We start from the raw sequence: 15,134 nt of genomic DNA on the forward strand, positions 1-15,134 counted from the left end.
GACATAAGCACTGCAGAGGGCTGGTGGGACTCTAGTAATAGTAATTATATGTACGCACACCTACACAGACATAAGCACTACAGAGGGCTGGTGGGACTCTAGTAATAATAATTATATGTACGCACACCTACACAGACATAAGCACTACAGAGGGCTGGTGGGACTCTAGTAATAGTAATTATATGTACGCACACCTACACAGACATAAGCACTGCAGAGGGCTGGTGGGACTCTAGTAATAGTAATTATATGTACGCACACCTACACAGACATAAGCACTACAGAGGGCTGGTGGGACTCTAGTAATAATAATTATATGTACGCACACCTACACAGACACAAGCACTACAGAGGGCTGGTGGGACTCTAGTCGGGAGAGAGGCCCACGGCCAGACAAAGGCAGAACCGCACAAAACATCAACCTGCTAACCAGGTGTCTGCCCCCTCCCAACCATCACCCCCAGTCCCCCACAAGCAATAAATAAATGGTATGGTAGTAAGAATAATGTAAGGATTGTAAAATAAATAACGAAACAAAACAAAAGTGGGGGAATATAAGTATATCCGTCCGAAGGTGTCAGTGATCAAACCTGGAAGTTAAAAATATGCATCGCTCTGAGCACAGCCGGGATGAAAGTGAATTTAACGTTAAATGAGAGCTCTGACCCCCATCCATTGGTCTGCTCAGCGTCTTACATGTTCGGTAGCCCTTGTTGAGCCCGTTTAATACGTTTTCACCCAATATGGTATAGTATGGATTCGAGTCCATGAGCAGACCCTAACACGCAATAACAAGGCACTCTAACATGTACGGGGGATTGGTGTATATCCCCGGATAAACTTCTCTGCGTCCAAAACCGAGGAGAGCCAAATCTTCTCACCGGAAGGCGGGGTAATTCTTAGTCTTGCAGGGAAAAGTAAGGCTGGGCGAAGATGGAGTTTGTAGAGTTTGGTCATGACATCTCTGTAGTCGGCGCGATGCTTTGCTACATCGGGCGCATAATCCTCATAGACACGGAATGGATGCCCTTTATGTGACAGGTTGCCCCTCATTCGAGCTTCACGCAGGATAAGATCCTTGGTCTTGAAACTGTGACAACAGATGATTACTGGGCGAGGACGTTGGCCCGGTCCAGGCACTGGGACAAGGGAGCGATGTGCGCGGTCCAGGTGGGGATCCGAATCCAAAACATCCGATCCCATTGCATCCTTCAATAGCTTGGCGAAGAAGTCGGTGGGGCGAGAGCCCGCCTCTACCCCCTCTGCCAGACCAACAACGCGAAGGTTATTACGTCTGGATCGGCCCTCCAGGTCCACCACTTTCACAGAAAGCCTCTGTACAGTATCCTGCAATGACGTGCATAGCTTCTCCAACTCGTCGATCCTACCACCGTTGAATTCAGAAGCTTTCTCAAGGTCCACAATACTCTGGCCATGCGAAGCGACCGTTCGAATGATGCTCTCGATTTTGGTGTCCAGTTCAGCAATAGTGGCCTTAAGATCCTCAGCTATAGCAACACGCAGCTTCCCCAAAGCCCGGGTAAGTTCTGTAAGTGTCACGTTGTTGCATGTACCTCCCGCCATGTCTGTCTCATTGTTTAGTGGGGAGTAGGCCTCCGCTGTGGATTTATTGTCCTTTGGTCGCTTATTACTCGGCATTTTCATATAAAAAGTTACAATCTTGTATTAGAAAGAAACGTTTGTTGTAAAAAGTGCCATAAAGTAGGTTAAATTAGATTATTTCGCAAAAAAGTTGCAGGAGCCTCTCACGCACAGCCGTTCACTCCAACATGCTAGCTCCCCTCTCTCATCTTTTTAAGTAGGAGAACTTGCACAATTGGTGGCTGATTAAATACTTTTTTGCCCCACTGTAGATGTAGAGGTCTCTGAGGTGATGAGTTTGTGTTTGCAAATGGGTGTGTGGTTATACATGTCCAATACTATGGAAATAGTTCTCTGCCACAATATGTCACAAATACGTCACAGGCCTCTCTCATCTTTTTAAGTGGGAGAACTTGCACAATTGGTGGCTGACTAAATACTTTTTTGCCCCACTTGTATATAGAGAGAGAGAGAGACAGAGAGAGAGACAGAGAGAGAGACAGAGAGAGAGACAGAGAGAGACAGAGAGACAGAGAGAGAGAGAGAGAGAGAGACAGAGAGAGAGAGAGAGAGAGAGAGAGAGACAGAGAGAGAGAAAGAGAAAGAGAAAAATATATATACCAAGGGAAATAAATACAGTATATATATTTATAGAGAGAGAGAGGGAGAGAGAGAGAGAGCGAGAGAAATATATACAAAGGGAAATATATACACTATATATATATATATGAGAGAGGGAGAGAAAAGAGAGAGAGAGAGAGAGAGAGAGAGAGCGAGAGAAATATATACAAAGGGAAATATATACACTATATATATATATGAGAGGGGGAGAGAAAACAGAGAGAGAGAGAGAGAGAGAGAGAGAGAGAGAGAGAGAGAGAGAGAGAGAGAGAGAGAGAGAGAGAGAGAGAGAGAGAGAGAGAGAGAGAGAGAGGAGTCAGTAGCTAGGTTTCCATCCAATTGGTGACAGATTATCATGAGCGGTGTGTTTCCATCCAACTGACTTGCTGCAGATAAACGACTGTTTGTGTTGACATAGTGCACATAAAAAGCACTTTTGCTTTCCCTTGTACCAAATAAAAAGGTAAATGGGTTTCCATCGCATTTTCAACTCTACTGATGGTTTTGTTACAAAAGCTGTTGCGATAAATAACAAACTTGCCCAATCTGGTTTTGGCGCATGCGCTCTAGACAACAGTCTGCTGATAAAGTGGGCGGGGGGCGGGAGGAGAGAGAGAAAGAAAGAGAGAGAGTGATGACTGGATTGCATTACTGTTAAGAGATTGACTGGAAAACTATTATGGCCTGAAAATAACTTGGCCTGGCCTAGACGACAAGGAAAACAAGCAAGATCTATCTATGTCAATGCCAAAACATCACTCTCAGACCATTTCTGCCAGCAGCATCATCATACTAATATATGCATCGCATCGTCAGCCTCATCTCTCTCTCTCCCCTATTGCCTCTTAAGTGTACAAGTTAAACTGTACAGAGCTTTCCCTCACCTTCTCCTCTAGTGTAGCGTGTTGGTCTCAGACCTACAGACCTGGCTGCCTGGGTTAAAGGATTGAATCATACGTCTTCATTGCAGGTAGCTGCTACCGGGCCAGAGTCCAGACCTCTGAAAGATTGTGCCGGCTGAGCAGTCCAGACAGGCAATAGTGTCAGAGGCTCGCACTGGTACAAACACATTAATATCAACGTCAGTCGCCACCCACGCCCTGCGTCCAGACAGCTCCGGTTTCAGTACAGCGTTCAGGGGAAAAGTCGGGTCATGTGCAGAACCTCAGTTTTAATTAGCTAATGGCACTGGTCGTTTCATCTCCTGCGTCGGAGCTGATCCATTTACCCGGAGAAAACACAACGCCATCTTGGCAACGGAAGCCGCTGTATGTCTCACCGTCTGCTTCTGGGGGATTTGGCCTCTCTTCCAAAAATCTGTCAAATAAATCTAAATATATATATATGTTTGCTGGTTTCACACCCATGAAAAAAAATTGAAATTCCATGATCTATGCTTTTTTCCCAGCAGGACGCTGGCTGGCTGCAGTCAGTTTTCCTTCAGCCTGTGGTGGTGTGTGTTTAGAGAGTGGCTTCATTCGCAGGTGAGGTGTGTTTTATCATTATGCTGTGGGTGGCTCAGTGCAGCTCAGAGTTCTCAATCATTCTCAAGAATAAAACCAAAACTTTATTCCATTGTGGAGAGAGGGTAGAATACCAAATGTGTTCTTAAAGTAAAACGGGCCAACAGTATTTTACAGTTTAAAGAAATGACCAGGTACTGTATTTACTTGAAAGTACGTGGTAAAATGGTCATTACATTTGCACTCATTTCTTTTCAGGCGGAACTGATGGCCATATCCAATATCTTTCAATATATTATGAGTAAAGTTAACCATATCTTCTATTTTATCCTGGAAATGTATCAAATTAAGGGGCACATGTCCCCTCAGGTTCAGCTGGCATTATGGCTCTTGGCCCGGTTGTATAAAACATCAAGTTAATTTACCCCTTATCTTTAACCTTAAAATTTCCTTAACTTTAAGTCAATTGCACAAAACCTTTTAAGGTGAATTTCCTCCTTAAATTAAGTGGGGAAAGTTAAGGGTGCCGATGAGTATGAGTATCACTGAGTATCACTCAGTATGGATATCAATGTAAACAGCATTTGTGGAGGTGAATGTTGCTGTCCTCTGCCCTGGAAAACATCCATCAGCTAGCTAGCTACTTAGCTAAACAATGTAAAGTGCATAATCCATGGCTACAAAGCTGCTGGCTAGCTAGTTACTAACTCTGTAAGTTAGCTTGACCTAATAGAAAGTTATATAAAACAAGTTGAGAAAAAAGAAACGTGTTTTATTATCTTATGAATCAATTTGTTTCTCCTCTTCAATGTACAAATTCTATTTTGCAATCTCCCCAAATAAATGCGATCTCTTTGATGAGATGTTCAGTCAGTGACACAGGTCATCTCCATAGTAACCAGAGACTTTTTCTGCCATACATTCCTATGAACTACTGTAAAAATCCTTAAATGATGCCCTTACCTAAGGAAATGTTTGAAGGGCTCTATGCAACATCGTTAAACAATGCCCTTAAGTAAGGGACAATGATTCCTAAGGTAAACCCTTCATGGAAACACTTATGATGTTTTATGGTCTTAACAGGCACTCTAAAGCCTCCACATGACTGAAAACCAATGCTGAAAGAAACACACAGGGTTTACGATTAAAGAGTATACCACCCCAATGAATTCTACTATCTAAAGCTAACATGACTCAACTTCTCACGTCACTGAACAACGTGAGGGCGCACATGCAAATCCTTTAACAGGTCATCTCAACATTCCCATGGTTCATTATTGGGCAATACCTACAATGGACAGGATTTCAAAACAATTTCATACAATGTATCCATTCAGGTAATCTGAAGAGACTTGAAGAGAGTGTCTCTCAATTTCTATATTATATAGGGATTCCACAGTTTAGATTCATATTCATCTGAACTTCAGGGTACGGAGTGGAGCGATCTGTCCATGAGACATCAAATCCGCGGGACAGTCTCGATATAACCCACTAAGATATCAAAGCCTGTGACTATGTCAGGGCTCCCGGTCACTGGATATATTTTTAATATTTATGCAGACAAGAGAAAAAATGTAATAAACTAAAACAACACTCTGAATTAGGCATGAAACACAACAGGATATTGCAGAGAGATTATGCAGTTTCTTTTTCACCCTGCCCGCCGACCGTACCACAGCCCTGGGGCCTGCAGTAATTGGAGGGGGGGGGGGCTTAAAAAGTACCTCTAAAAGTTTAGAGAGCTTTACAAGTGCTCTGAACTCGATGGTTACAGATGGAGCTGCAATTTTATGTGGGCCATCGTTAAACATAGCCAGTTACGGACAGTGACAAGCGAGAGGTCGGAGTACAACTTTGTGTTGTGATAATGACTTTTTCCAGCCAAGACACTGCATGAAACAAACGCTGTACAGCTAGAGGTACAGGAGGAGGCTGGAGGAGGTGGATGAAGCTGGAGAAGGCTGGTAGAGGCTGGAGGATTCTGGAAGAGGCTGGAGGAGGCTGGAGGACCTGGAAGAGACTGGAGGAGGCTGGAGGACCTGGAAGAGACTGGAAGAGGCTGGAGGACCTGGAAGAGGCTGGAGGAAGCTGGAGGCGATGGAGGAGGCTGGAGGAGATGGAGGAGGCTGGAGGACGCTGAAGGAGGCTGGAGGCAGAGGGGAGAGTTATGCTTGGATTTGAGCACAGCTCCAAGTTGTGAGCACCCACTGGAATCTGCCGCTGGAAAAACAATAAGGGGATTAGCTGGGTTTTCTGGAGAGTTTGGTCCTAAATGGAACGTCTCATCTGTTTCCTCTGTGTGAATAGCTGGAATTCCTAAATGCCTTTGTCTATTGCCTGAGTGTATCAAACACAACAGGCATCATTCAAACGTTCCTGACTACAGTGGGCATAAGAACTAAATAAGGACATAAGAGGGATTGGTTTGAGACACTACGGCATATACACGCACATATATTGTACGCGTAAAAGCACACACACTACATATGTATAGCCCACATTTGTGACAAATTATGGCAGCGAACTATTTCCATAGTATTGCACATGTATAACCACACACCCATTTGCAAACACAAACTCATCACCTCAGAGACATGCAAAACACGTGCACACTTTCTCTAAGACTTTCTGTAGACCTCTACATCTAAATACATTGCTCATTAGAAGTGTTTATGCAAACCTGAATACATTTCACATTTCTGTTTATGTTTAGTTTGAGAACTGAGTGTTACAATCCAACATGGATGGAATCAATACTGCCTATTGTTGGGTTTAACAGGAATTCACGTACGTATGACTAGGCTGTGTGTGTGTGTGTGTGTGTGTGTGTGTGTGTGTGTGTGTGTGTGTGTGTGTGTGTGTGTGTGTGTGTGTGTGTGTGTGTGTGTGTGTGTGTGTGTGTGTGTGTGTGTGTGTGTGTGTGTGTGTTTGTTTGAGGCCTTTTTGAGGTCTGAGTGATTGGGAGGCTGGGTTGTGTAGCGTGGGTGCACACACACACAGGCACACACACACACATACACAGCCTCCCATCCCGAGACAGTCCAGCGGCTCCACTACACTGAGCCGAATGGTTAGCATCTGGTAAGCATCTCCCTAGACACACACACACATTAATACAGTACCTTCAGAAAGTATTCTTACCCCTTGACTTATTCCACATGTTGTTGTATGACAGCCTGAATACAAAATGGATCAAATGTATTTATTTTCTCAACCATCTACACATAATACTCCATAATAAACTAAGGGAAAACATATTTGAAGAAATGTTTGCAAATTTATTGAAAATGAAACACAGAAAGATCTAATTTACATAAGTATTCACACCCATGAGTCAATGCATGTTAGAATCACGTTTGGCAGCGATTACAGCTGTGAGTCTTCCTGGGTAAATCTCTAAGAGCTTAGCATACCTGAATTATTATTGTAGGCTTGCTATAACAAAGGGCTTTTCAGGTTTTATTACTTTGTATAAAATTCTAAAAACATAATTCCACTTTGACATTATGGGATATTGTGTGTTGGCCAGTGACACAAAATCTCAATTAAATCCATTTTAAATTCTGTCTGTAACACAACATGTGGGAAAGGTCAAGGGCTGTCAATACATTCTGAAGGCCCTGTACACATGTGTACAGAACAAACACACATACAGACACACATAAACATACAGTCCGCCTGTTTCCCTTCCTGTTCTATGTGTCACCAAACTGACATCAGTGACAGAGTTGGAGACACACCCAGTGTACAGCAGCAAGAGCAGTGTCAAATCAAATGTATACACCAATGAAAAAGAAACAAGTGCAGGACCAAAACACAGTGAATTATTCCCAGAACTTCCTAGAATACCCAGAATTCACTTGAAAAATCACTGTCATGCTATATTACAGTACAGAGCTGAGAGAAGATTCACAACCGGAGCACATTTTCAGCTACAACACGTACACACACACACTAATGCATGATGTCTCTGAGGAACTTACGAGGCTCACTATAAATTCACTACTCTATGAATGAATATAAACGTTCCCATTAAATGGAGCTAACAATGTATTGCAGTGGTAAGTGTTAATTGAATAACTGATTTACACTAAACTGAATTTAATTTAACACTTAATTTGAACACTTTTTCACACTTTCACAGCCAGTAAATTAAACCAAATAATTTAAAAAACAAATATCGCCTGAATTTCATAAAAATAAAGATACAACAGGTATTTTTGTGGTATTAAGCTATGAGCATATTGCACAATAATAATTACGTTTTGGACAATTTTCTTAAAATGAGGATGAACATTTCTGACAAGGGTTGTGAAACTCTGAATTGAGCAAGATGAGAGATTTTAGCAGACATCCCTCTGCCTTTTCTTCCACTATAGACTACTACATATTTCCCTGTGTTTTGTCTGGGTAAAACGTCCATTCACTTAATACCTGACATCTAAAAATACCAACCTCCCATTTAAAGGGATTAAGTGTATGCATTGTTTGGTTATGTTAACCAGATGTGTTGGTTTTTCATCATCTGAATCCCTTCTTAAAAAACATTGAGCTAGTGAAAATAAACATGACTTCGCCCCCTACACAGATTGTGGACTAATTGTGTATTTGGACTAAAATGTTCTTAAGGTTGGAGGGCTTTTTCCATTTGCTAAGAGATGCCAGGGAGTGACAGTTTGACATTGATTAGTGTGTTGACTTGTGGAGATGGAGAGTTTTACCTGTAAAGAATACAACCACACAGCTATTTATACAGTGACCAGCTATACGGCTCCCATTATAACAACGCTTCTCTTCAATGTAAAATGTGTATTTTAAACATTCTGCTAAAATGTATCCATTTTCAATAAAATAAAATAAATCTTAATTTATAATGAAAAAAGAATCTGGAATGAAAAAGAATCAGTCTTGCTCTTGGAAACAGTGCACCCTGAATGTACAAACAACAGTCTCTAAAAGTATTAAAATGGCTTTACATCAACCTATCTAACATCTATCACTAACCCTAACTGTACTGGCCCAGCAACTGTGTTCTAAACAAACAAATGTGACATTTTAGGTTGGCCACAAACCAATTTTTACGAAGTACCAAATAAGATGTAAGTTAGGGACTACTGTGACATCAATGCCATCCACAAAAGACTCCACCTTCATGTTTTACACATGTACACAGCAGCTCTTAAATATATGTTTAAACCAAATCTCTCTTGGCCTGCTCTGTGGAAACTAGACATGGCTTATGGATGGATACTGTCAAACTGGGTCCTGGTTGCACCAGCTGGGTCTCATTTCATAGAGTAAATATACTGTGGTCACTGAAATGGAACCTATAATGGACCATAAAAATGGCTTTGATTGGCTCTATTCAGAAGAGTGGGCTGTGAACAACATTCACCACTAACACCGGCTTGGTTCTGGGCTCAGCTGGTGGGGAATTACTAGAATGGAATGGGTACACTCAATATGGCCGCTGGCCCAGACAGCATAGAACTTTGACTTGAATGGTGATTTTAGTGATTATATATCTATGGTGGGGAGAGGGACTCACCATACACTTGTTAGGCTTCTCTCCCGAGTGGACTCTCATGTGGATGAGGAGTTTGTAGCGGGCGTTGAAGGGCTTGTAGCGGCGAATGCAGCTGGCCCAGAAGCAGGTGAAGTCCTCCCCTTTGCGCTGGTCAATGTGCACCTTCTCGATGTGCCTCACCAGCTCCTCCTGCTGCTCGTACATCGCGCTGCAGTCAATCCAGCGGCACACCTGCTTGTCGCTGAGCGGCCCACCGTCCTCACCCTCAGCAGAGCCCGAGGTCTTGGGTCCTGGAAGGATGCAGGAAGATGCTGATACAGTCTGGTTCTGGTTCTGGAGGTGCAGCAGGCCCCCCGGGCTGGGGCCCCCGTACTGGTGCAGGTGGTAGGGCGGGGGCATGGAGGGTAGTGGGAGGGCTGGGTGGTGGGGGTGAGGGCGGAGGTGGCTGGCCGCAGCACGGCCAGTCAGGTGGTGGTGATGGTGGTAGTGGTGCTGAAAGAGTTCCTCCTCGCTGGGGGAGAAGTCGTCCAGAGGCTCCTGTTTCAGAGCTCCACAGCCGGCCCTCTGACAGCCCCCCTCCAGCAGGGACACGTCCCCAAGCAGCCCTCCTGTCATCAGGGTCCCACTCATCAGCAGCCCCAGCCCCTCAGAGCCTCCTCCTGCTCCACCCCCAGGCCTCGGCTGCATGGAGCCAGGCCCCTCACACAGGCCCTGGGTCTGCTGCTCCGGCTCCAGAGATGACACGGAGGAGGAGGACGACGACGAGGAGAGGGACAGCAGGCAGGTGGCAGGTGAGGGCAGCTGACAGCTCTCTCGCAAGGAGGTTTGCTGGGGGCTGCTGCACTGCTGCGGGGGCAGGGGCTTGCGGGGGGCAGCCCGGAAGGAGAAGCCGCCGCTGGGCTGGGGTGAGGGGTTCGTCCGGAGCCCGTTGACGCAGGCCACCACGGACATCTGGGAGGAGCAGATGATGGCGGTGATATCGATCCCCTCAGTGGCAGTGACGACGGCGTTCGCTAAGGCATTAGCGTTGCTGCTGGCAGCGGCGGACTGGGAGGCCAGCGACAGGCAGCGTCTCTTCACGCTGCTATTGGTGAGCAGCCGCGCTGAATGACGAGAGCCACCCTGGGACAAAGACAGTGGGGAGGAGTCATCTTCATTATTAAAAGGGTCCACCGACAGAGCACTGCCTAAGTTACCGCCGCAGCTTCCACCACTGAGAGGACCCTCCATCTCCTCCCGCCGGACCCCAATGCCTCCCGTGCCACTCTGGAAGCCACCCTGGGTGGGGGTGGGGACCCCCAGTCCCAGGGAAATCGTGTAGCCCATGGAAGCCTCCTGTTTGATGGGGTAGGGAAGAGGAAATGCCCTGGTTGCGTTGGAGGTGCCGCAGCCTGGGCCGGGCGAGGCCAGGGATCTCTGGAAGGCAGAGGACCTGTAGAGGGGAAAAACACAAGGCAGGGAATCTGAGCAGAGCGAGGCTATTAGGACAACACGGGAGAGTATGTGAGCACTATTAGCCACCCGCTGTTGATAGATAAAGGCCATGGCTGTCTAGGTCCTGCCAAGTCATCCTTCCCACAGGCTGCAGCTTTCAGACCCCGTACAACAACAGGGCTGTGAGATTTAGACCTGGCCTAGAGGGATCGCTACCTCTCTTTCTGCTACCTCACTCTCTGTTACCTCTCTCTCTCTCTCTCTCTCTCTGTCTCTCTCTCTCTCTCTCTCTCTCCCTCTCTCTCTCTCTCTCTCTCCGTCTCTCTCTCTCTCTGTCTCTCTCTCTCTCTCTCTCTCTCTCTCTCTCAAAAAGAACATCTCCACCAGAGAGCCCAGATAGAACTGGGCTCTCTGGCTGAAAGTCTCAGTCAGAGAGCCAGACAGTGAACTTTTCTGACGAGCAACCTAACAACCACATTTCACAGACAGTAAACTTTTCAGACTAGCAACCTAACAACCACATCTCACAGACAGTGAACTTTCACAGAGAAATTGGAATCAGTGGATCGATGCTACACAAACATTAGTTTGTGAATTTTGGTGTCCTTTTCAAAACAGGGCAGCATCCACCAGAAACAGATGATCTGGGAGTGATTTCATGAATAAATGAAAGGGGACCTTGAGCCCTGTGAGCAGTTATGAATGGGCATTTATGGCTAAGAATAGGAGAGCGGCAGATAGAGAGGACAAAGGGAGAGGCCGTGGATGGGGCTTCTGTGTCTGACAGGCTTTGATGACACAAAGGGGTTAAACCTAACCCTACATGTTGGGATAAATAGGAGTCACCTGGTTAGTTGGCATAATGGCGGCCTGTGAAGGGTCAGCGTTGACAATACTGTGTATGATGGTGAGAATCTTGCCCCAGGTGAATGGTGAGCCAGGTCGTATTTCTCCATGTGTCGCTGTGATCTCCTACATAATCATTCCTGTCAGTTCATTCATTTTGTGCAAAGCTCTTGAGTGATGTGAGAAGGCCCCTCTTTCTCTCTCCTGTCTCCATGAAGGAATCGTCTTTGTCCTTCGTCTCTCTCTCTCTCTCTCTTTCTCTCTCTCTCTCTCTATATCTATTCTTCTTTCTCTCACTATATATCTTCTTCTCTCTCTCTCTCTCTCTCTATATCTCTTCTTTATCTATCTATATCTCTTCTTCTCTCTCTCTCTCTTCTTCTTCTTTCTTTCTCTCTCTCTCTCTATAGCTCTTCTTCTTTCTCTCACTATATATCTTCTTCTCTCTCTCTATATCTCTTCTTTATCTATCTATATCTCTTCTTCTCTCTCTCTCTCTTCTTCTTTTCTTTCTCTCTCTCTCTCTCTCTCTCTCTCTCTATATATATATATATATCTATTCTTCTTTCTCTCACTATATATATTCTTCTCTCTCTCTCTATATCTCTTCTTTATCTATCTATATCTCTTCTTCTCTCTCTCTCTCTTCTTCTTTCTCTCTCTCTCTCTCTCTCTCTCTCTCTCTCTCTCTCTCTATAGCTCTTCTTCTTTCTTTCTCTTTCTCTCTCTCTCTCTCTCTCTGTCTCTGTCTCTCTCTCTCTCTGTCTCTCTCTCTCTCTCTTGACGCACACTGGGTGAAAATGCTGATGCTAGCTGCCTGGATGGATAGAGTCTGATTTTGCCGTAGTCAATAAAGAGTGAGAGAGAGAGTTCCCCCCCCCCCCTTTTCTTTCCTGAGTGCTATTTCCTGTTTGGTTGTACTGATGGCATTTCGTGACAATGTGGGAGAATTGAATGTCTGTCCAGAAGCACTTTATGGTCCGCGTCCCAAAAGTTCCCTATATTGTGCACACTACTTTGGACCAGATCCCAATGGGCCCTGGTCAAAAGTAGTGCACTACATAGGCAATAGGATACCATTTGGGACACAATCGGTGTATGTGACATAGAGGACAGAGAGTTGAAGGGGATGAGCCCATAACTGCAATGAGACTACACAGAGGTCAGAGAGAGTGATAGCAATATGTCTTTGAGCTGAGAGTGTCCGGTAGAGTCAAGAGACAATCCCTGTCGCTCCTCTATGACAGAATGTCACATAGCGGATACAATAACACAATCATAGTGGATACAATAACACAATCATAGTGGATACAATAACACAATCATAGTGGATACAATAACACAATCATAGTGGATACAATAACACAATCATAGTGGATACAACAACACAATCATAGTGGATACAATAACACAATCATAGTGGATACAATAACACAATCATAGTGGATACAATAACACAATCATAGTGGATACAATAACACAATCATAGTGGATACAATAACACAATCATAGTGGATACAATAACACAATCATAGTGGATACAATAACACAATCATAGTGGATACAACAACACAATCATAGTGGATACAACAACACAATCATAGTGGATACAACAACACAATCATAGTGGATACAATAACACAATCATAGTGGATACAACAACACAATCATTTCATTTGACGGCTAAATGATGCCGATTATTGTAGTCATCACCCGTGTAGGACTATCATCATCAACTTCATCATTCAGAATGATAATATCCTCTAGCAGGAGTAGGAATAAACGTAGCAGTGCAGGTGTTTTCATAGGATTAGTGGTAATATTTCAGATGTCATGTCAAATAAATAATCTGATCTACTGATGTGCTTAATCTATTTCAGTCCCCCCGTTCTCTGACTCTGTTCTAGTCTACTAGAGTGTCAGAACCTGAGGTTCAGTGTTGTTCTCACCTGGCGTCGGCATGCTGCTGCTGGCGGTCCTGCAGATGGAGGGTGTGTGTGGGTGTGGGCCGGTCACAGTGGACACTGTCGTAGTGACCCCCTGGACCTGGCTGGCACCCCGGTGGCATGGCCACACTCTTCCCACTCTGTCCACAGCGCATCAGTGTGCCCTCACTGCCCCGCAGATCTGACCCACTCTCCTTCTCTGGGCAGTAGGCACCGCTGCAACCACCGTTGACTGGAAAACACAACCGAGATAAGATAACGATTTATTCATATCATACCTATAATATATGCCATTTAGCCAAAGCTTTTATCCAAAGCGACTAAGAGTCATGCATGCATACATTTTCTTATGGGTGGCCCCAGCGGGAATCAAACCCACGATCCTGGCAGTGTAAATCCCAAGAGGAGAAACGTGTTTGCACAAGAAAATACATACACCAATAAATACACAATTATGATGACAATCGCAACACTGTAATCTTCAGAGTCACTAAAATAAACCAGTATTTCTTCATCTCCAAAGGGAGCATTTCTGGAAGTTGGCTCAGTTAGCCTGTTTCGCTAATCTAACGACAGCGCAGACAGATTAATAACTGCCATAAAGTGCAACACATTTCCTCTGAGACGCTTCCATCAGTGACATGTTGAAATTGCATTAGATTACAATGAATCTCTGGAGATAAAATGGCTGGCTGTGAGTTTGTGGATCCGTTGATATGTGTAGTGATTGTGTGCTCTTTGGTGAACTTTCAAAGATGATGACAGCCGTAATGATGCCAAAAGATTGACTTGTGTAAATCCATGCTGAACTGTGTAACACAATCACACTTCATAGTGTGGATGTCATATATCCTGAATGGCTCGGTTTGGGATTTTGGGTTCAATTCCACCCATATGTAAACTGTATGACAGAGTCGCTTTGGATAAAAGACTATGGTAATGGAATGTGTTAATACCGTATGGGAAAGCTAAACACAAGCTAACAATTAACAAATGATTTGCATTGACGATTGTTCCAAATGCTCGTGCATTTACATCATTATTATTTGATGGGGGGGAGTACGTTTGATTTACACATACTACACAAGGATTTTGTATTCATATTCTGAGAGATATTTTGCTGCACCACTAGCGTAAACAAGCTATATTTAACAGGAATATATATCTTTTTTGCTTTTAGTTGGTCTAACAAAGTGATTCCATAAAAAATATGAAAATATGAATAGAAATCTGAAATGCGCCACATGAAAGTGAGCGAAGGGGGGTTGTGTATGGGGAAATATTTGCAGAAGGAAAGACGATACCCCCGATACTCATTCGTGTGTAGGCGGCCACATGTCCTTGCTCCAACCTCCCTAACTCAATTTCTCAAATTCAATTTGCTCATAATGATGTTATTGACAATGTTATCCCCATGACATATTATTGATAAAGGCAGCCAAACACTTCCTGATATAAGAGAATAAAAGGAAGAAGGGATGGAGAAGAAGGGGAAGGGGAAGGAGGGGGGATAGAGACAGAGGAAGAGAAGACAGAAAGACATAAGAATTAAGACAGCAGTAAAGCAACGAGCAAGGAGAGAGATAAAAACAAGATGTGTTTATGAGAGAGAGAGAGAGAGAGAGAGAGAGAGAGAGAGAGAGAGAGAGAGAGAGAGAGAGAGGGAGAGAGAGAGAGAGAGAGGGAGGGAGAGAG

General features: G+C 44.4%; 1 protein-coding gene across 1 annotated transcript in view; it reads right to left on the reverse strand.

Moving 5' to 3' along the window:
- Positions 1–15,134, reverse strand: part of LOC109888516 (zinc finger protein GLIS1) — a 162,470-nt gene that overhangs the window by 87,138 nt on the left and 60,198 nt on the right. Inside the window, exons 3-4 of the mRNA XM_031822432.1 lie at positions 13,443–13,671; positions 9,235–10,645 (exon numbers count right to left, since the gene is read on the reverse strand). Of these exons, the coding sequence (XP_031678292.1) occupies positions 9,235–10,645; positions 13,443–13,671 (1,640 nt within the window). The remainder of the gene's footprint in view (positions 1–9,234; positions 10,646–13,442; positions 13,672–15,134) is intronic.

This window comes from Oncorhynchus kisutch, linkage group LG4 (genome assembly GCF_002021735.2).
Source record: "Oncorhynchus kisutch isolate 150728-3 linkage group LG4, Okis_V2, whole genome shotgun sequence".
Lineage (NCBI taxonomy): Eukaryota > Metazoa > Chordata > Actinopteri > Salmoniformes > Salmonidae > Oncorhynchus > Oncorhynchus kisutch.